The following is a 21,808-nucleotide window of genomic DNA, read 5'->3' as shown; positions in this document are numbered from 1 at the left end:
TTGGGATCCAGGCAAAATCGGTTGTTTTGTCCCATCTAAGCTATCTGTTTGTACACGCATAAGCCATTACTTGTTTTTGCAGATGTTGCAGCTTCTCTTTGATACCCCAAACTGACATTTTAGAGGTAATTGGGGAGCTGCTGGGAGAAGGGTGCTTAGGAGGCAAGGAAGGGCCAGAACGTGGTGGCACCCCATGAAAGGGAGTTGCCCCTTTTGTGGTCTTTGCACATCAGCCCCAGCTCAGCATATTAGTCAGACTTCACAGTCTCTGAGATTAAAAGGCAGAAGTATAGTTTTTTAAAAAATGCTTTGTAGACACAGCCTGTTGTGAGATTGGTTGCACGGCAAACAAAATGAGAAATGAAATGAGATCAAGCTTGTAGAATACAACATCTCTCTGCTGTCTTAATCCAGCATTTTTACAGGGATGTCTGTTTTGCAGGCAGCTTAACTGCAGCAAAAATGACCAGAATCCCTTAAGACCAATGTTCAGTGCAGTCCACTGATAATTATTTTTTGCGAGGCTGTTGCCTACTGTGGACTTTGCTAGAATAACTCCAGCCTTTCACACCTAGGACTTCATGAGCACAGTCCCTTTAGAGATTTCTCTATATAAAAAGTTTGCCCAAGAGAGAGTATTTCTTTCCTTCTGCCCAGTAACTGGGTCTACGACTCACCTGCAGTCAGTGCTGTCCGTGCGATGACCAAATGAAAGCGTAGCTCAGTCTTAGCCCTTGTCTTGCATGATCTTACTGGACACACACAGAAATTCGCAGGGAGGAGTGGGGATAAAAGAAAGGTTGAAAACACTGAGCTGCAGAATTGAGCACTGATGATGTGACCTCCATGTTCCGTGTTCTCAAAGAAACTTAAGTCAAACCATAATTCAGAAATAGAAGAAACTGCTTGTTAAAAATGACAGTTATTTACTGTCTTTTTCTACGCTCTGTCCAGCTCTGCTGGAAATGCTGAAAAAGAGTATTTAGGTGGATTTTCTCTAGAAAATGAAATGTAAATGGTGATTAGTTGAGTAGATTTTCAAATTATGAGGTTTTTGGTGTTTCAAAGTCAGGATTGCTGTCGGCGTTGGGGGGGTATTGAAATACAGGAATTATTTACTCCTGAGAAACGAGGAATTCCTGCATTCTAAACCCCGTTTTCGTAACTAGATTTTGTGGTCTCTAAATAAACCACTGTTTTGGCACTTGCTGAAAAAAGGCTTTTTTGTTGTTTTTGCTTTTCCTGTAAAATCAGTTAATCCATGCATTTCTTTTAGATCATTAGATATATTTGCAGAGAGATTTAGGTATTCGTTTTTTCCCTTAAAGTTAATAAAGTTTGGTGAGGTTGACGTCTGGAATTACCATCATAGAACAGAAGTACGGCATGCCTACATAAATGTTTTACATATTCTGATATCTGTAATTTGTTTCTAATTATTTGATAATTAATAGAGAACCGCTAAATGTATTTTGTAAATAAAAATGTCATAATATTCACTGTTATTATGCTGCTGTCTGGTGTTAAACCAATGCAATGAAAGAGAGAAAATCACGTTTTCAGAATTTAATAGAAACTATTTGACCAGTGTGGGAAAAAATAATTTCCCAGCAAAGAGTTAATCTTACTTGGACAAAGGATATCCTTGCAATGCAAAATGTGCACTTTTCTTCCAGTTATATTGTTTAGAAAGCAGAAATTATGTCTTGCTATCAAGTAGTAAATTGACATGTCAGTATTTTGTTTTGTCCCTGAAACTCTTCTTTGAGCTGAGTCTTTCTGACAAGATATTAACCGTGCTCAGAAAGTTGAAAATCTTTTATTCTGTGAAAGGAGTATGTACCAAATATCAGGGTGTGTTTTAGCTGGCTTTGCTCTCAAGGTATAATTTTATACTCAGAAGAAGTACTGTCGATTTTTTTCTCATCCATTTCATGCATTCCCTATGAATTTTAGCAGCAGCCCATCCTTTAGAAAACAAAACAAAATACAAATGCAGTTTTCTCTTGGTGCATTGAAGTAACTGGTAACTGTAGATTAGCAATACAAATGCATTTTACTGTCTGCAAGATGTAAATAAAATTGTGTTTATGTTAAATTGCCACTCAAGGTTTCCCGTCTAACCAGAGTCCTTTGTGTGCAGCTCTGTCATGAGCCAGTGCATTGTCCTGCAGGGGTTACAGCTCGCAGTGGCTGCGCTCCGACTGACAGCACCAAATGCGATATGTGGCCTCAGCCAACTTTATGTATCAGAGTGCTTTTTTCCTTCTGCTTTTTTCTCCCCCCAAAAAATCATAAAACCGCTTGAGCTTCTTTTCATATGTGTGATTTGGGTTGTTTCTCTCCTTCCTGTTTACAGACGAAACTTGCCAATGGCACTTCCAGTATGATTGTGCCCAAGCAAAGAAAACTGTCTGCAAGCTATGAGAAGGAGAAGGAACTCTGCGTCAAGTATTTTGAACAGTGGTCCGAGTCTGACCAGGTGGAGTTTGTGGAGCACCTCATCTCCCAGATGTGTCACTACCAGCACGGACATATAAACTCATACCTCAAACCCATGTTACAGCGGGACTTTATCACTGCACTGCCAGGTATTTCTGCAGGCAGAGGGAGCTTGCTCCTCCGTCTTGTCTTTCAGAAAACTATTCCACTCTGGCCTACCCTGCTGGAGAGGTCTCTTCTAGGGTCGGTTTGCAAAATAGATGACAGCTTTTGAATTAAAAGCTCTATAATGGTATGAAATGTAGTAATATTTTATTTTTTTATTCCTACTGTCTCTCAAGGCATGATTAAATACCATCATGGTTTGGCTAGGAGTAAATGACAGCTCATATATGTGTCATAAGGATAGTCATCGCAAGCCACAGGGCAGGTAGTTGTACTCATAATGCCCACAACGATGCATGAATAATGAAAATTTTTAAAGTTAAAACTACTACTCTTTCTGGTTGCTCAGCTGAGGTTTTCCCTTTTCTTACTTAGATTTTTTTGTCTCTCTCTCCTAGTAAAATACCTTCATGAAGCCGTCACTTTGATTATGTGTTTATTGCTAATAGAGAATGGAGGACATAAGATCAAAGGATGGAAATGTTCTATTTTTTTGCACCTCTGTAGTGCTTTCCATTGAGAATATTATCCCAGCTGTTCTCAGATGTGTCATTGGATGTATCTCACAGAATGCACACATAAAGTAGTGTACGTGCAGTTTTGTATTGGCCCTGTCTTATAGATGGGAAAACTGAGGTAGTGGGAGATAAAATATATACAGCAATAGAGTTTTAGAACCAGACAGAAATTCCTGGCTCTTTGGTCTTTTTCTCAGACCATTAGATCGTACCTCTGTAGATAGATAGATAGTTAATGGATTAGCATTCCCATGGCGTAGGTCCTTAGTTTGAGATGGACCTGAGCAAGACGTGCTACAGGTGTTGTCTCTAAATAGCTAGTTGAAGAGAGGAGTTTCTTGCCAAAAGCTTGTTCTGTGAATACCTTTGGAGAACTGCTGAACTCCGACAATTTGTTCAATCCAGTCATTTGATCATTCTTCAGAAGGGATTTCTCAGTATGAAATTTTAAGTTCTAGGGTTAAAAGATGGAAAAAAACATGTTTAACTGAATTGTACAAAGCATAAAGGCACTGCAAGAGTTTTGCTATGAAGTTAAATACATAGGACTCACTGGATTTTTAAGCTCATTGTGCCCAGTAATCAAATGGCTGTTGTAGCATTAAAAAAAAATCTTAGTTATGCTAAGTACCTGCTTTATGTTAGTTTTTAGTAGTCCAATGGCAATAATCTTGTGTACTTAGAGCAGCATTATAACTTGTGGAGCTGTTCTGTTTCAGAAAAATAGAGAATATTTTGAAAGTGCATTGGTTTCCCCACTTTTAAAGTGGAAGTATACATATAGTTACATACACAATTTTTCCAGGTCTTTCTCCACAAAACTCCATCAAAGCAAGCCAACACATCTTGTTTGCACTTGCTTAATTCATCCTACAGGCCTTTTTCTGAAAATTTTGGCCAAATGTTATATTTTCAGAGGCATTCAAAATTTCCTAGCCATACCATATTTGTTAGTGGTATTTTCACAGTTTCCCAGGAAGCAGCTAATTTTACTATCTCAGAATGCAGAATAGATAGGAATCAGGCAGCTAATATGTGAGTATTTGAATAGTTGTGGGAACTTAAATAATGTATGTGCATCGATTTGCATATTTGCAAAGTGCTAATGTCCTAGTGAATATAGCTCTAAGGGAGAAAATTAATGGCAAGGAATTACACTGGCGCAGACTCTGCAGTCTGTGCAGGATGTCCTGAGTATAGGCAGGTTTCTAATGAGGGGAATGGGAAAGGGGAAGGTAAGAAACTGCCTAGGAAAGAGTGATGAACCTAAAATTTTAAATTTAGTCACATAATTAAAAAACTATTTAAGTATCTTTTAGCTTTCTGAAATTCTCAAGTGTTCAGTATTCTGGTTTAATTTTTACTCCTTCATTCTCTCTCCTGCTCTCCCACTCGAGTAAATAAAACAATAAAGCTACTTCAAAATCCTGAGGCATCTTATCTCTGTCCTCCTAGCACTGTCCCAAAGAATGACCAGAATTAAAGGTAGTTTTAGATCATGAGCACGTTTTACTAATACAGAGTAAAATTGGCTCAGATTATTTTCCCAGTACTTTGAACAGAATTAAGGTTGTTTGAAAAATACAGCTTAACTGTGTACTTAACAAACTTTGTTCTGTTTCTGAAAAATAAGGTCTCTGCTTAGCATTTCCAAGCTGTTTAACATTTTTTATGAGGAAAGTCATTTTCATAAGGCTTTCATGTGTGAAATAACTGAAACATTCTTGTTGGTATGGAGGGCTGAAGGGCTAACAGTGTTTCACATCGATTTAGCAAAAACTTTTGTGAGCAGAGATTTCTCTTTTTTAGGAAGCGATGCTTTGTTAGATATATGTCTCAGTGAGTTGTGCTGGTCCTAAGAAACAAAATAATAAAATTGAGTTTGCAGCCAGGCCAAAATAGCTCTGCCCATCCACTTATCATACATGTGAGGAGGAAAGGCCAAAACATTAGTATTCCTTCTCTGCGAAGGGTCTAGGGTCAATGGCAAAGGATGACTTACGGTCATGGAAGTAGTTACAACACTTCAGACTGGAAAAGTAAATATGCCATTTCCACCCAGTGGAGAGAGCTCAGGGCTGCAGGTGTCGAGGTGGGGAAGCAGGGGGACACGATGTCCATGTCTGCCCTACCAAATTGCGGAATTCCTGCAAATTCCAGTTCACATTCACTAAAACATTGTATCTCTCTTTCCACGAATTGCTGTAGAGTCAATCTAAATTTACACACACTCTTTTTTTTTCCTTTTTTAAAAGAATCTTATATAGTGGCTGTAAATATCTTTTCAGATTAAATACATAATAAAGGCTGCTGAAGCTTTTATTTTGCAGGTTGACATCTAATTTTGCATCTATAAAGATAAGAAATGTCAGACCTCTTTCTGCACACTCTGTTTGTGCATGGTATCATTCACGTGCTTGTTCTACATATGAATGGAAGCATAAAACGCTGGGCAGAATGTCTCACCCAAAATGTGTTATAAATTTAGGATGTTTGAAAGGAGTGAGAGGAGGCATGCTGAATTTTCTTGTTTTCTTGCATTGGGAGATAATTTTGAGATGTTTCAGTTAACGAAAACAAAGGTTGGACCGTTTGTGTCTCATGAACTCTAATCAGAATCAGCTGATTGCACCCAGTTTGGGTTTGCAGAAGTATGGACATGTGACTGTAGAAACGCACTTGCTGCTTTTTCTTTCCCTGTCACAAGCAGGGCCTGGTCTTTGAGGCTGTTGTTTTAAAAGCAAGAAAAGACGTATTTAACTCTGTCCCAAATGTGAACCGGAGGGAAGATGCATGTAATACCAATCTGCCATGGTTCGTTTTTGGTTGGTCTGAACATTATGCCTGAGGGATGATGGGGTCTAAACTACAACTTCCACAAAGCCTCTGAAATTTGACCTGTGAAGTGAGATAATCTCTTGATGCTGTGTCTCACTTGTGAATTAAACAACCTCCAAGAGAAGCTGTATTTATGCAACATCTCATTTAAAAGGCATCTTATTTTCCTGGAGTCTTGATGGTGATTAAATTTGAGTGGGTAAGGGCACATTTTTACTGAATACATCCATCCAGTTAAGAAACGTAGCATAACCTTCCCTGGCCCCCAGCTACGCAGATGTTACATCGGGCTGCTTGGTGCTAACCAGGCAATTGCTTTACATTTCACTCCAGCCATGTTGAAACAAAGCCAGTCCTGGTATTCACACTGGAAAATATTTGCAAATTATACCGTTTTGGTGCATATTTTTCCTCCACTCACTAAAATAAATGAAACTAGCAAACCTGCTTCACTTTCTCCTTACACAGCCTCTCCTTCCCTCTCGACTTCCCTGTGCATCTGCATATCTTTCCCTCCCCCATGTCTAAAGGTACCACTACCCTTCAGGGCACACATTGGGAATATATATTTTTTTCTTCATTACGTTTAAAAGCTACTGCTTTAGCAAAAACAGCTTTTGAGCCGTTGGAACATGAGAACAGCTGTAGCAGTGAGATGAGAAATGGTCCTAATATAGAGAGATTTTGGGGGCTGCGTCGCTGAGTTGGAAACGCCATCCATAGAATATCCCCCTAGTGCTAAAACCCATCGAAATAGATTGGAATGACTTCTTAGATTCTTTATTATTTTTAATGACTTGTTGTGTTATATCCAAAGGAAGTTGGAGAACGCTGTTCACTCCTGAACTTAGCCGCAAATGCTCTTCTGTGCATTTGGTCCAGCTCTGCGTGCAGAAGAGGAGATGGAAAGAGAGGGTATCTTTGTATTAGCAAGGGGAGTTGTTTTAAACTCCGTGTCTCCCCAGCAAATAATCTTTTTTTTTTTTTTTCCCCCCCCTCCCCCAGCTCGGGGATTGGATCATATTGCTGAGAACATTCTGTCATACCTGGATGCCACATCGTTGTGTGCTGCTGAGCTGGTGTGCAAGGAGTGGTACCGGGTGACGTCGGACGGCATGCTGTGGAAGAAGCTCATCGAGAGAATGGTCAGGACAGACTCCCTGTGGAGGGGGTTGTCAGAGAGGAGAGGATGGTGAGGAAACCTCTTTTGCGCCCATTCAGGACAGTAGGTGCTGTGTGTTTCAAACCATGTTTGAAGAGGGTTATTTAGCACCCTGAAACATCATGTTGGTTCCAAACCTGACAGTTACTTAAATCAAAATTCGGGGGTTGGGGAGTTAGGGCATCATTTGGCTATGCAGGCAATGTGGGGGCTTTTTCCTCACCTTCCTCATCTGATCATGCTCTTATCCCACTGTGACAAGTGAGATATACAGACTGAGATTTTTACACCCAGCTGTCATTCGGTTCAAATTAAGAAGCTGTGTACGCCCCAGGGGAACACTAAACTAGTCAGCAGTTCAGAGCAGAAGAGCTTTTTTAGGGGTGGCGGTGGGGCAGCATGTGCTATGAATTAGTTGTTTCCTGATAGGTCTGTTTGTTTTCCTCAGCAGATTTTCACTATTAGATATCTGTTTAATTTTCAAACTGGAAGCTGAGGGTAGGTACCACGGAGAATAGGGGACTTTAGAAATGCAGATAGATTAGTTAATAATCATCTGGAATAGCCTTACTACAATGTGGGTCTCACTCAAGTTTGAAGCTGCTCTGTTAACATTTCATTAGAACTTTCCCTCTCAGGGGTACGTCCTTTAATACATAATTTTCTTTTCCAAGGGTGTCCCTAGGATGTTGGCAGAAAGGAAGCTGGGTATGAATATTTCATAAACAAGATAAAAGTGACAGCTCAGGCATTTTAGTTGCTATTAAAAAGAAAAAGATACAGAGTTGCAAACAAAGACTCCTGTTTTATGGTTAATTTTGTTACACTGTTTGTCTCAGGAAGTAAAGGCGAGTAAATCAGGATTATGAAACATCCATTAAAAATAAATACTATTTTGATCTGCTTCCAATAGTGTAATATTTATAAAGACTGTAAAATAAACACGAGCATGGTAGTGGTAACTTTTGCATTCCTTTGCCTTGTTCTCTCCAGGACTTCTATTTTTGCTCTGTATTGTTGAGGTCACAGTAAGTCCAAAGAGGACCTTGAGAGGTTATTTACTCCCTCCTGTTTCCCAAAGGCACAGCCAGGTGTCTCTTAAGTCATCCCAGATGTTTGTCTAACTTGTTCTTAAAAACCTTCACTGATGGAGATTCCCCAGGCCTTACCTGGGCAAGGAATTCCACTGTTTCACTAACTTTAGTGTTAGAAAGATTTTCCTAAAATCTAAGCTGTCTTCCTAGCTACAGTTCGGCGTGTTATATTTAGCCTACACAGACACACAGGACAGTTTCTTATTCTCCTTTTTGCAGTAATCTTTTCCATGTTGGAAGATGATCATGTTTCCTACGTTTTGGATGTGCTAACCAGCCGTAATCCTATGTTGTCTTGTCCTCTTGCCATTCTTGGTTTTCTCTGTTTAGAACCTCCCCAATTACTCTACTCCATTCTTGGAGGATGGTGTAATCAGCTGGGTGTATTAGAGTTCGGTGGTGTGGGAAGCATTGCTTGGCATGCTGTGTGGAGGACACTCCATTTTATGCTTTCCAGTAGAACATGTGCTGTTTTTTTAACAGTGGTATAATACTGTTAGAAAATTAATTACCCTTTCTGTGGAAGTTCTACTTAGCCATTATTCCTCATCTTGCATGCTTATGTTGTTACTCAGTGGTGAACTTGGCAGTTGTTCTTACTGAATTAGATTCTATTTATCGTTTGGTATTTCTCCATTTTGTCAGGAGCATTATGAGGTTAATCTTGTCCTCCAAAGTGCTTGTAGCTTCCAGCTTTAGTATCATTGGCCAGGTAATAAATGCGCTCCCTGTTCCATTCTTTGTCATTAAAGAAAATGCTCAATAATGACACATCTAGGACAGACTCCATGCAAGATCCCAGTTGCCATTCTGATTGTCAGTGCACCATCGGTAAACTGTGCTTTCCAGCCATTTGTGTGTCCACCCTTGAGCTCTTCCAAGATCATACTTCTCTTGCTAAGTCATGGGAGGAGTCCGTGAGAAGAAATTGGGTCAGTTTGACATGGTGTATTCTGGATTGATCAGTGTTGCCTGTTGCTTGTCACCTTGTCATCTTCTAGGTGCTCATCTGATTGATTGTGTGCTCTAGAACTGCTAAGCTGTCAAAGTTGAGTTGGATGGTCCACCATTTCCGTGGTGGACCTTCTTCCCTTTTTTTAAAATGCAAGAGCTACATTTGTCTTTTTCCTGTTCTGTGGAAATTTACTTATGCTCTGCATCTTGTCAGAGATCATAGCTGATAGTTCTCAAGTTGCTCCTTCCAGATTTTAGAAATAACGTCAGAACTGACTACTAGTCATACAGACACATGACATTTCTAAAAAACAGTTGCAAAAACCTGCTTCTCATCTCAAAGGACAGTCACACCCTGTTACTGCACCTCTTCTTCAGGTTTACACTGTGTCCTGGAGGTTGCTTTGACAGAACAGGAGCAAGTTGTGCCCTGTCTTTCAGATTGCCCTCTGATTAGCTCTAGAAGATACAACTGCAGGCGTGGTGGGGTGGTTAAGAGAGGCAGACAAGAAATATCCACTGTAATTGCATCTCTGCCATATAGAGCTTTACAGCGTGTAATCAATGCTAACACTGTGCATGGCACAAGGAGGTGACTAACTGGACAGTTCAGAATGATAGATGACTGGTGTTACTTGCTTACAGCTCCTCACTTTGCATGTGGGCTGCCTGATTTCAGCATTTGCAGCTCGTGGTTTACAGCAGAAACACCCAGTTCCGCGGCATGGTAGCCTTCACTGACAGCTTGTCAGGGAGCAGTAAGGGTTACACAGATTTAGAGAAATATAAAACAGAAGCCCAAAATCTGGGCAGGATTGTGTCCATCTGAATACTTGATTGAATTGGCCAGTCATCAAAACCTGCAAACAATAGTTCCTTTTATCCCAGAGCCACAGCACAACAGCCACTGGGATGCCCTGGAAATTCCAAGCAATCCTTTAGCTGAACTGTAAACAACTGACTCTACATGCAGCAAGGCAGGGCTTATAGGTAGCAACAAGACCTTGTATTAGATCAGCTAGTAAAGTGGGAAACAATAGACAGGTTTTCAGGCACACAGGCTTGTATACAGATTGCCATAGACCTACCCCAAGTCTTCCAGGATGTATTCTAGGTATTCTGTGTATCTCCAAAGCATTTTTCGTATCCCTGGGCCAATAATTTTAATTTTCTTGTATGTACTTCCAGACTGGATCACAGTAAATAGGCAGCCATCTAGTTAGTGGTTTGCCTGCATCCATGTGTCCCTTCTTCACGTGTGTTTGTCCCCATATGAGTGGCTGCTGGTCACTGTATTTGAAGACTCAGATGATTGCTCTGTCCAAAGTGGAAAGCACCTTTCTCTCAAGTCGTACTTAAAGTAAATTGTTTAAAGAATTATCAAAAGTTCTTTTCTTGAGCATTTGTTATTTTGTCTGTTCAGTCCTATAGTTTGCTACGACCTTATAACCTAAAAATTTCAGTTCGTTGTTGTGATTTCCCTGGTTCAAGTACATCAGGGCAGCTAATGTACAGTCTCTCAAATGAGTTTCAAGGTATACTGTATGGAAAGGACAAGAAAGAAATGCGCAAGGAAGTATTGAACAATTAATTATGCCATAATGGAGCAAGGGAGGGAGAAGAGGAGAGCTGGCCCAGTGTAAACTCTGTGCCTCTGATGCCAGGATTACACTCGAAGGCATTTGTGCCTCTCTCCATTTTGTGAGGCATGTTGCCAGGCAGAACAGCAGTTAGTACGCCCATGGTGGGGTTTACTAGCTTCCACACCGTGTTTGGTGGCTTCTTAACTTCAGGATGAGGAATTAAAGTTTTTTACACAGCAGGTAGTGATTGCCGTTTACAGATTTTTTTTGTAGCAAAAATCTAGCTTGGGATATGAGTATTCCAAATCAGTGTTGAGATGAGGGAGGCACCACAGATGAAGTGTTGCTTACCAAAATATAGTAGTAGCAGTAAAATGTCCATGTACCAAAACTGATACTGTTCCTGCTAATGCAGATAAAAGCTAACCTTGAATGCATAGTGAGTTTGAGGGTTCCTTGGCTTCTTTCATTTTCTTTGTACACTTTATTTTAGAGGTGACCTCTGATATGAGTATGTGTATTGCGGGCATGAGCCGTTCTCACCTCCTATTGAGTTGAATGGGCTCATGTCCGTAAGAGATAATATATTTGCCTTCCCTGAGTGACTAGGCACAGATTTTTCATGAGTATTTCAGTGTCAAAATGCAACACTGACATGTTGCAGGGCAAACAAACAAGGAACCACTCCGTCTTACTGATTAAGTTAAGTTTGAATATGAATCTGTCTGTGCTTTTCAACAGTGGTTACCCATTTGTTGAATGCCAGGAGGACCTTTCTCCAAAATGCTGAAACGTGATTTGTGTTCAAATGGGAGTGTTCTTTGTCTTCCAGGGGACAATATCTATTTAAAAATAAACCTCCTGATGGGACTGCACCACCCAACTCCTTCTACAGAGCACTTTACCCCAAAATTATACAGGACATAGAGGTAAGACACAGCTTCCAGATGTGGTGGTGTTTGGCTGTATTTTTTTAAAATCTCCCTGATTTATTCATGATGCTGAAATTCTGAGAATATTTTGTTCTAATGGAATATTTCATTAATCTGATATGTCTGTGTTTGTCCAGAGTTTGTAGATCTGGGATAGTTATGTAAGGTCCCTTTAGACAGAGGATGAGTTGGATTGTTCAGTGAGCTGTTTGCAGATGGACTCTCTACACCTTGCGTGTCAGATGTCACAGCAGCACCGTACCATCTTGATTTTCTCTGTTCCACAGTACTTTGCTCCACCCAGTGCAGATGAGACCTAATAACATGTTATGGGGAGATATCAGGAACTGAGACAGGGAGAAAGTACATTCTTTCTGCAATCCTAAGACCCAGGGAAATAGGAGGCAGCTGAGCACGGTTGCCTTGTATCTAAGATGTGTGAGCAAAATGCCATGTTCTGGTAGTTTCCTAGTGGCAAAAGCGGTGCTCAGGCACTGTTGTGACAAGTTTGTACAAGCACTTAGCTAGAGCTCAACTGAGGCTTTCTCTTCAGTTGTTTAGTTGTTGAGTCACAGGGGGTTAAAGGTTGGAGACAGAAAAAAGCTTTTAGGTCACTTCTCCCTCACCATTCCAGATAACACAGACGAGTTTAGCCATGATATGTTTTCCAGGCTTTTATCTGTTTAATTGGTTTTATTATGTGTGCTACTTCTTCTAGAAAGCAGTTATGTCATTGCATGGGCCTGATTGCAGGAAAAAGTGTGAAGAAAAGTATCTGCTGTCTTCTCAAACAAACAAAAAAAGGGGAGATAGTTACGTGCTTTATTTTTACTTCTCTTTTGTCTCCTGTCTCTCCTCAAGACAATAGAGTCAAACTGGCGGTGTGGAAGGCACAGTTTACAGAGGATCCACTGCCGAAGCGAGACAAGCAAAGGGGTTTATTGTTTACAGTATGATGATCAGAAGATAGTAAGTGGCCTACGAGACAATACTATTAAGGTGAGAATGCTCCAAAATGACATACTAATAGCATGCAGTGTCTATGCCATAAATAATAGTGTCCTAATTTCAGTGACACCTACTCAATCTCTTGTTAGTAACCTAGCCTTCTACTTCCCCCACCTCACACCTGCACAGCATGTATGCCTCTCTTATCTGGCAAGAGAGACCCTGTTTTCTTACAATCAAACTTCACTAGCAGAGTTTTTGTCCATCAGTAATTACTGGCTATGTAATTACTGTGCCCTATACCCTGATGAGAAAGGTAAAACCAATGTTCATAGTAAAGCCAGTAATAGCAAAGATGGTAATGTATTGCACCAAAGAGCCTGTAGAAGACTCTACAGATGCCACTAAAGATATTCTAACTGCACTATGGATGATGTGTTGTAGTAAAAAACAGACCAGTCAAACCAGTAAGTGCTGAAAGATGAAAACCTTACTGAGCTGTCTGGTTTTGAATGTTTGCGATCTTAGATCTGGGATAAGAATACATTGGAATGCAAGCGAATTCTCACTGGACATACGGGTTCTGTCCTGTGCCTCCAGTACGATGAACGGGTGATCATTACTGGATCTTCAGACTCAACAGTCAGGTGTGTGCTCATGATTTGGAGCTTTCTGTTTGCCTCTAAGATTTTCGCCTTGCAAGCTGCTGAAATGATCCTTTCTTAAATGTGTGCTGTTCAGTCGGTTCCATGAAGTAGTTCAGTGTATTTGTTCAGGAGTGTACTGTCCTTGTTTATCAGATGTCCATGCAAATGGCTGTCAAGAAGAAATGAGAACCTAAGCAAAGGCCAGTCAAGGTCAGGATGACTTAGGAAGGCCATCTGGCATTTCACCAAGGTTTTGCATGTTTTGACACTCCCTGAGACTGTTTTAAATTCTCCCTGAGAATAACTTTTTAAAAGTTGGTTGAAGTTTTCAAAGCAAGTTTGAAGGTTTAGTCATCCATTGTCACTTCATAGTCAACAGAAGATGTATGACTAGATCTCCTGTGACTTTTAATTAAATTTCAGCATGATGTTTCTTTTCATTCAATCTTTCTAACCTTCCTTTCCTTCCAGTCTCCAGCAAAAGGCTGGACACCTCAAGTCAGCACTTGTGGTGCATGTTGTGCAGAAGTGAAGTCCACTAGATCTATTACAGGATCCCAGAGAGTCTAAGACCTGCAGTGTAAATACAGGCGCATTTGAGTTAGTGAATTGCAATATGAACTTGGATGTGAAGGAGCAAGTCTGTCTTCTCCATGTTGTTATATATTCTCTTCTTGTCAGAGTACAAACAATGCCCATGCAGTGAAGTTACAGACAACAAAAAGCTGTGTCAGTGGCCTTTTCTGAAGCTATTAGCATGTGTTCCTGTGGCTGCAAGCTCCTCATGGTTATCACTGTGCTTGCATGTAAACTACCACTGTTAAGCTAATAACCATTAAATTCAGTTCCTGACATGTGATGCATGCAGTCTTGTGGTGCTGCTAGATTTTGGGGTCCTATTGTTAGTAGGAATCCAGAATTTCGGCAACACCGCCTGCCTGGAGATGGTGTGGGAACTGCACTGTGCTAAACAGATTGCGAAAGGAGAAGCTGATTTCTGTAACAAGTACTATCATCTTCCGTATCGGGCCAGGCAGGCCAAATTGCAGACTGGCTACTTGCCCAGAAATACTTTGTTTCCCACTGTATCTATAAATGTTTGTGCAGACCCCAGAGGCACGTAGGATGCATCACTTTTATCCTTGGGTCTCCTCAGGAAGAGGGGCTTCATCCAATAGACAGTACAGATGGGCTCTTAATGCTTCTGAGATCTCAGGGATGCACTTGTCCAAAGAAGTCAGTAGGTCTCCAGCTCCTGTTCAGTTTGGCAACCCTGTCTGCAAACTGCTGGTATGTTAATGGCTCAGGTCTTTAGTCTGTGGGTTTTTCTCCTTTGCATTTTGTAATTGGTATGTAGTTTTCTTTCTCATTTATAGTCCATAAGTTGATGCACTTCAGCCTTCATAAGTTAGAAAATAAGACTTTAGAAGTCTTTCTCACATCTTGCCTTTTCTTACTGCTCGTCTTATTGGCAGAGGAAAATTTTACCTTCTGCAATGTCTGATGTGCCTGATGATACAGCCATTTTCTGCTCTTACGTAGTCTATCTGGGATACAGGTGTGATAGTGCCAAAAGAAATCTCTTTATGAAGGGTAAAAGAAGTTTGCCAACAGAATAGCCCAAAAGAAACATTTTTAAAGCTTAAAATCTTAATTTTAAGTCCTGGAAGTTCTGTATGAAGACTTTGTCTAACTTTCATCTTAAATTATCTTTCGGCTGGAACAGTTGGTTCCAGTAACATTAAATTGACATAAATGCTCTGTCTTAATTTGGGTATTCAGCACATTCCTGGAATGTAGCTGTGTACCAGATGCACTGCAGGGTAAATGCAATGTGTGGTGCAACTTGTGGCACTTACTTATATTTGTTTGAAAAGCATTATCTTGTCTTCTGCTTTTGTACAGATTATCCTTTGAGTTGATAGTCCTGTGAGAGAGGTCAAAAATTAAACCTGTCGCTGAACTTGCTTCTCCACAGGTCATGATTAAGTACTTATTGACTGGAAATGGAGTGTGTGGTAGGCTGACACAACCAGGAAACACCAGTCTTTAAAGCTGTCAATCTCATACTTCAGCACTAAATTCCCTTAATTAAAGAATGCTTTTTTCCTGGCTGGGTTATTTTTATGGTGTTAACTGCATTGCAGGGGTTTTGGCTGCTGGACTGTCTCAATGTATCCATAATCAACAGGTTTATATAATACATCTTTTAATTAACTATTTAATAGATGTACATATAACTTGTGGTGTTTGCTTCTCTAATATGGCTAGAGAGTCAATTACCTCTCCCAGTCCCTTTCCCGCTCTGCAGAAAATCCACTGTACAGTTTCTAAACTCTTCTCTCTGGTTTGAAATTTGAAACTGCAGGGTGTGGGACGTGAATGCAGGCGAGATGCTGAATACGCTGATTCACCACTGTGAAGCAGTACTGCACCTCCGCTTCAATAACGGCATGATGGTGACATGTTCCAAAGACCGTTCCATTGCTGTGTGGGACATGGCTTCACCAACAGACATCACCCTGAGGAGGGTGCTAGTAGGGCACCGAGCTGCCGTCAACGTAGTGGACTTTGATGACAAGTACATTGTATCAGCATCAGGTGACAGAACTATAAAGGTGAGGTGTTTCAGAGGCTTTTTATTTGCAGCACTGGGGTATTTAATAACTAAGAACAGTGACCAGGCAGGGAGGATGATCCTTGGCAGTTATTACACAGATCTTCCTTTAGAAGCAGTGTTCTTCCTGCTGCTCATTTCCACTCGTTCCTCCTCTGTTGAGCTTGCACAACTTGTTTACAGAGCTGTATGGCAAATCAGACCCAGGTACAGATGCAGTTGAAAAAGGACTTTTTTTTCTGTGTTCTTTTTCGACTTGACCACTTCCATAATCTGTTTTCAGCACCAGTCATTTGAATAGTTGTCAGAAGGCAGCATGGGAACAAAAGTGAAGGTGAGTGGATAGGAGTCACTTAAGTGTTACTGCTATGATCCCAATCTCTGCAGCATTAAAACTGAGGAAAATCGAGATCCTGTGTAGACTAAACCTTAGCCCAAGAGTGCCAAAGCCTGATTTTGGAAGCTAATTCTCATACGGTGTGGAAAAAATCTTCTGTGTACAGTGACCCAAGCTGCTAACAGTTGCAGACTATAGTCACAAGTCATCGGAGGGGTAATTTTCCCAGTCTTAATGATAGCATCTTCAATTAAGAGCATTCTGGATGCACCTATGTATCATACAGATACCAGCTTTTGTTAGTCTCTTCTTAATAATCTTGTCTCTGTGTGGTTCCCTCCCCCCTTCCTGTCACAGGTATGGAACACTAGTACCTGCGAATTTGTGCGCACCTTAAATGGCCACAAACGAGGCATTGCATGTCTGCAGTACAGAGACAGGCTAGTAGTGAGCGGCTCTTCAGATAATACTATCAGGTGAGAGACACACTCCCCATTGCAGAGTTCTGTGCAAGCACGTTGTCTCTGATTCCCTGGGATGTGCAGAGGTTAGGCAACTGAAGTGCTCTGTACCCTTGTCGTCTTTGAAATATGCTTTCTTTGGTATAGAACATTGTGAACTACTGGAAAGAGATATTAGAAGCCTGTTTTACTGTGTTATCTTTCATCCTCTATATCTCAAGAGTCCCATACTAATCAACAAGTTGCATTGCTCTGACAATTCTGGTGTATGAAAGAGCTGGCAAGTACCACTTTCTATGATGTCCTCTTGTGATATTTTAATTGGGCTATGTGTCTAGTTAAAGGGGTCAGATTTGCAGCAAGAGGCATTTAATCCTCTGCAGAAATCCTCCTGGGCTCTCGCCAAACTCTTCTTGTGGTACTTGGCACCTGGTTAAGTTTGGAACAGCTGGTTTAGAGCATGAAGTTCAGTTTGCTGCCTTTTGCACTTCTCCAGCTGCCCTGATTGCAATCTGAGATTTAACTCCTTCTGGTATCATGAGACAGGATTTCTCCCTACATCCTGCAGCTGCTGGCAGAGGGATGTCCCACTAATCTCAGGGTGTACGGAGCAAGCTTGAGTAGTAGTATATGTGACGTAGGGAAATGGCGCTCTCATGCAAACAGGAGTAAGAGCAACCTCCCTTTTGTCTTTGTCATTGCTTTAAATAATTGTCTGCCTTCTGATAAAACTTGAAAGCTGGACAGTGTAAGCAGAAACCCTTCACTTTGCATGTCAGTAATAATTTCTCCTCAGTGAGAATGATTCATGCTACTGTTTGCCTGTGGACTTCGCTTGCAACACGCTGCCTCTCCCTGGTTTGCATTCTGTAGGAAAATGGTGGTTCTTTGGTTGACATCACTAGGTCATTGTGCCAGATTTTAGTCTAGGGCTGTCTGAGAGGATGACCAAGAGAGCTGGAACTTCTGCCTCTTAATCAGGGGAAAAAGTATTACAGGCATTGTGTAAGAGTAGCACCACTTACACATGGTGAGAACTCCTGCACTTCAAATCGAAAAAAATAACCCTCTGCAATTGTACTATGAAACTTGGTCTCAGAATTAGAGTAAGAAATAGTTAAATATTACAGCAGTTAGGGAAGGATCTAAGATATGACTTGCAATGCTAATAAAAGTAAATGTCAAGATAGTGATAACACTAAAGAGGAATACAGTTACTTTTAGGATTACATTGGACAAAATCCCTAGTTGACAGATAAATTGTGCTAGAATTTCAGGAATGTTGGCAGTGAATCTTAATGGAAGTCAGGTTTGGCAGCTGTGTGGGCAAGGCACAAGACTTACCTGATCACATTGTTTTCTCCCAGCCATTAGCAGAGGGCACAAGGCAGTGGAAGGGTGATTAAGAAAGGGCAGGTTACTAAGTCATCTCTGTGGGTGGCTTGGTGCTTTGTATGTTTGATTTTAATCCACTGTAAAATGCCAGATGTTGTGTGTTGCCCTTTAGTAGAGGCTGCCTCCTGATACAGAATTTGACGTTTGTCATTCCTCAGTTGCAGGGAAACTTTTTGCAAAAGATGACTCTGATTTCTAGTTTTGCGACTGCAAATGTAAGGACATGTGAAGTAGCTGAGAAATCAGTATCTTTCTTCTGTAGGGAGACTCCATGTATAAAAATTATTTAGGTTTTGTTTTAGGCCAGAAATTTCACTGTGTAAGAGGACACAGCTACACAGGCATCGCTATCATTGTGCCGATTTCCATCTGGCAGAAACTGGTCCATCAAGTTTAATCCGATCACTTCAGTATCTTAGGCTCTAGGGCCAAAGTTCTTAATTGCTGCAGACAAGCATGGTATAGAAAAAAAGGAAAAAAAAAGATAATTTAGAGCAAGAAAATAGAATCGGACTACATCATCTTGGGTTAATTTTTAAATGAGTGTATTCAACCTCCAGTGTGTGCACACATGGGGATCTGATACTGGACTGTTTAGACAACAGCATTCTCTCTAGCAGATGGGGATTCAGGCTCACCTGCCTTCTGTACATCTTCCAGCTCTGCCAGGACTTCAAGTGAATTAAAGGCTGAGATAATTGCAGACCTCCCTGTACTTCCAGAAGTTCTCCCAAAGCTATAGGAAGGAAGAGTGGTAGTGTTTTTGACTGCATACACTTTGTAGTGATTTTTTTTTTTTTTTTAGTTAGTTCTCAAGCCTTAAGAGCAGTTCTCTTACTATTTGGTCCTTTGACTATTTAAAGAAGTAGAAATTTGAGAAGGTTATCAAATCTGGGAGGTACCCTCGGCACCAATTCTGCTAGGAGATTCTGCTCTTACATAGCAGTTATCCCTTTTGTACGTGAAGGCCCATTCCCCACATGGCTAGGGACATGATCATCTCTTCTAATCCCATTCAGATTCAGGTGAAACCTCAAACTGGGACCTGAAAATACAGGCCTGAATAGTGTGTTGTAGCCTCCCAGAGCTGCTGGCAATCTCAGGCTTGATGGCAAGGAGTGGAAACACATGGCATGAAAGTTCCTGGCACAAGATTGCTCCTCAAACCTTTCTGCACCAGTTCATTTCTGGCATTGTCCGCCCTGTTTACAGTCCTTGAGAGACTTAATGCTCTCTGACCAGCCAGAGTGCCTTTGGCTGACCTTTGCCATGGAGTTGCTTGCTCCGACCTTGACTGGTGTGCTGGTAGTCATGTGAAAACTATTGGGATCTTCGCAGATTCCTGAAGGATCAACTTCACATATCGAAGAATCACCTTGTGCTCCTCGTTGGCCTCAAACGTGTATAGACAAATCCTTTCCCAGTTCTACAGTGACAAAAGAGTTCTGTTCATTCTTCTGTTGTCCAAAGTGAGAGCAGCTTGTTGTGGCAGGACAGCTGCAATCATTAACCACCAACCTTGGGCACACATCCACTGGACCTGGATTATTCCCTGGGGGACCTCAGGAGTAAAATATATGGGGACAATTTATCTCTTTCTTTGTCTGCCTCTCAGGGAAAAGTGACCTGACCCCTCAGCAGCTGTGCTGCTTCGCGATGTGTCACCCAGAGAAATTCCACGAACCACCCATATTTCTCACTACTGTGAAGTTCATGTCAGTCTGAACGCTAATTGAATGAGCATTTAAGAACATTTGTGACTGCTTTATTTCAGCTGTGTGTCAGGGAGACGCAGCAGATACTGCTATTAAAAGATTCCTGTATGAACAGAGCATGTCTCAGCCAGAGGTGGAACCTCTAGACAATACCTGTCAAAGAATTTCAGTTCTTGTAGGCAAATAATCTTTCTTTATCCATGGTAATTGTGAGTCTTGACAAAGAGCTGACAAAAGTATGGAAAGCAAATAGACTTACTTCACAACTGTTTCAAGCGTTTCTTAAGTATTTTTCAAGGTAGTGTGTAAGTGTAAAAATGCATGTATTTTAATTTATTCTCCATGCTAAAAATACTTCACAAAGCCCAAAACTCTGGGATATTTACAGTTGAGAGAATAACGCATTGCTGGGTATCTTACTGAGATACCACGTACTGGTTTTGGTGCCAGAACTTTTTTAAAAATATTGGATTATTAGAAACAGTTAGCAGAGAGCCACAGGAATTATTTGAGAGCAAGAAGAAAATGCATTACAAAATAATAAACATAGAGTGCCCATTTTAGCTTATGCATAAGGTGCCTAGATTACAGAGTAAACACACCTTCAGTAGGAGAAATGACAAATAAAAAGGGCTTGTTAATTCTTGTACCTTTCACCACTGTATTGATGTCTTAGTTTGTCTGATGGTAGTCTCCAAATCAGAATTAGGCATGTAGGGGTACAGAAAGGGGTGTGTGCCCTGTGAAGGTGATCTTACCAGTTGGAACAAGCTGCCAAGGGAATTGGCAAGTCTCCCTCTCTTAACATCTTAAAATCAAGGTGGGATACTTTTATGAAAAATCAACTTCAGTAAAATAAAGTTATGAGGCTCACTGTGATGAAGATAACTGGGAGATATCCTGTATTACTAGAGCAGTAGATACTAGACACAACTAGTCTTAAAATTTGTGGATCTCTGACTCATTTCCCATGTGATACTGTAACATAACAGGGTCATGTTGAAAAGCATGCATCCGCTTAACAGCAGGAAAAGGACTGATGAATATAGTTTGTTTCTTCTTTGTTGTTTCATCATAATCTTTATTTCCAAGTTTCCATTAACTACAAGCAAAGACCAAATGTTTCATTGCAATGATCAGATATTCAAAAGTTCTTAGTGCTTCTTCCTACTCTTTTCCAGGCTGTGGGATATCGAGTGTGGGGCATGTTTACGAGTACTGGAAGGCCATGAAGAGTTGGTGAGATGCATACGCTTTGATAACAAGAGGATAGTCAGCGGGGCATATGATGGGTGAGGCTGTCGGTGCAGTCAATACCTTGTATCTTCCTGTCTGTCTCAGTGTCTCACATCCCACTTTGCTGTATCTTCATTATAAATATTAGACTCCTTGTCCTTCATACCAAGAGGACCTTTTCATGGCCAGTAAATCAGGACGATGCTACAAAGGATACCTTTTTTTCATCTTTTGAAATAAGTCAGTGTGATTTGATGTGTGTGGTCCAGTTCTTCTAGCTTGTAAGAAGATCTGACTGACTCAACCTGAAACCTCTTCTAGCTGAACCACTGGTAAAAACAATCTTTCCCATCTGTGGTTATGTCTTCTGGACCATTTGCCATTACTGACTAGGTGTCTGCGCTCCCACATGTTTCTGTTAGTTATTACTAACAGTATTCTGTTAGTTATCTGTTAGTATTTACTTTGTTGACAGCATATTTTTTTCTCGCATTAAGCTCTATAAGCTTTACAAAGGGGAAGTGCAAGAACCAGGTCTCAAGAGCAGAAGGATTGCTGTAATTTTCCTTGAACTGGTGTATTAGCTAAGCTGTACTAACAGTTATTTTTTTTCTGTGAGCACTTGCTCTTTCATCTTTAACAGAGCCGTGGTGTTTGTCTATTTTTTTCACTACTAGGAAAATCAAAGTATGGGATCTCGTGGCTGCTTTGGACCCCCGTGCTCCAGCAGGAACCCTCTGCTTGCGAACCCTTGTGGTAAGAGC

The 21,808-nt window shown here is 40.8% G+C and overlaps 1 protein-coding gene across 2 annotated transcripts in view; it reads left to right on the top strand.

The window, feature by feature from the left end:
* BTRC (beta-transducin repeat containing E3 ubiquitin protein ligase) overlaps positions 1-21,808 on the top strand; it is a 100,372-nt gene that overhangs the window by 73,632 nt on the left and 4,932 nt on the right. The window contains exons 5-14 of one of the 2 annotated variants that reach the window (XM_019471749.1): positions 2,360-2,591; positions 6,969-7,155; positions 11,589-11,685; positions 12,550-12,687; positions 13,165-13,283; positions 13,437-13,493; positions 15,652-15,901; positions 16,595-16,713; positions 20,990-21,100; positions 21,722-21,800. In XM_019471749.1, coding sequence (XP_019327294.1) covers positions 2,360-2,591; positions 6,969-7,155; positions 11,589-11,685; positions 12,550-12,687; positions 13,165-13,283; positions 13,437-13,493; positions 15,652-15,901; positions 16,595-16,713; positions 20,990-21,100; positions 21,722-21,800 — 1,389 coding nt within the window. The remainder of the gene's footprint in view (positions 1-2,359; positions 2,592-6,968; positions 7,156-11,588; positions 11,686-12,549; positions 12,688-13,164; positions 13,284-13,436; positions 13,494-15,651; positions 15,902-16,594; positions 16,714-20,989; positions 21,101-21,721; positions 21,801-21,808) is intronic. The other variant, XM_019471750.1, reaches the window with a different exon arrangement.

This window comes from Aptenodytes forsteri, unplaced genomic scaffold (assembly GCF_000699145.1).
Source record: "Aptenodytes forsteri isolate BGI_AS27 unplaced genomic scaffold, ASM69914v1 Scaffold15, whole genome shotgun sequence".
Classification (NCBI taxonomy): domain Eukaryota; kingdom Metazoa; phylum Chordata; class Aves; order Sphenisciformes; family Spheniscidae; genus Aptenodytes; species Aptenodytes forsteri.
The sequence above is the reverse complement of the archived record's forward strand: the minus strand, read 5'-3'. Positions and strand labels throughout refer to the sequence as shown.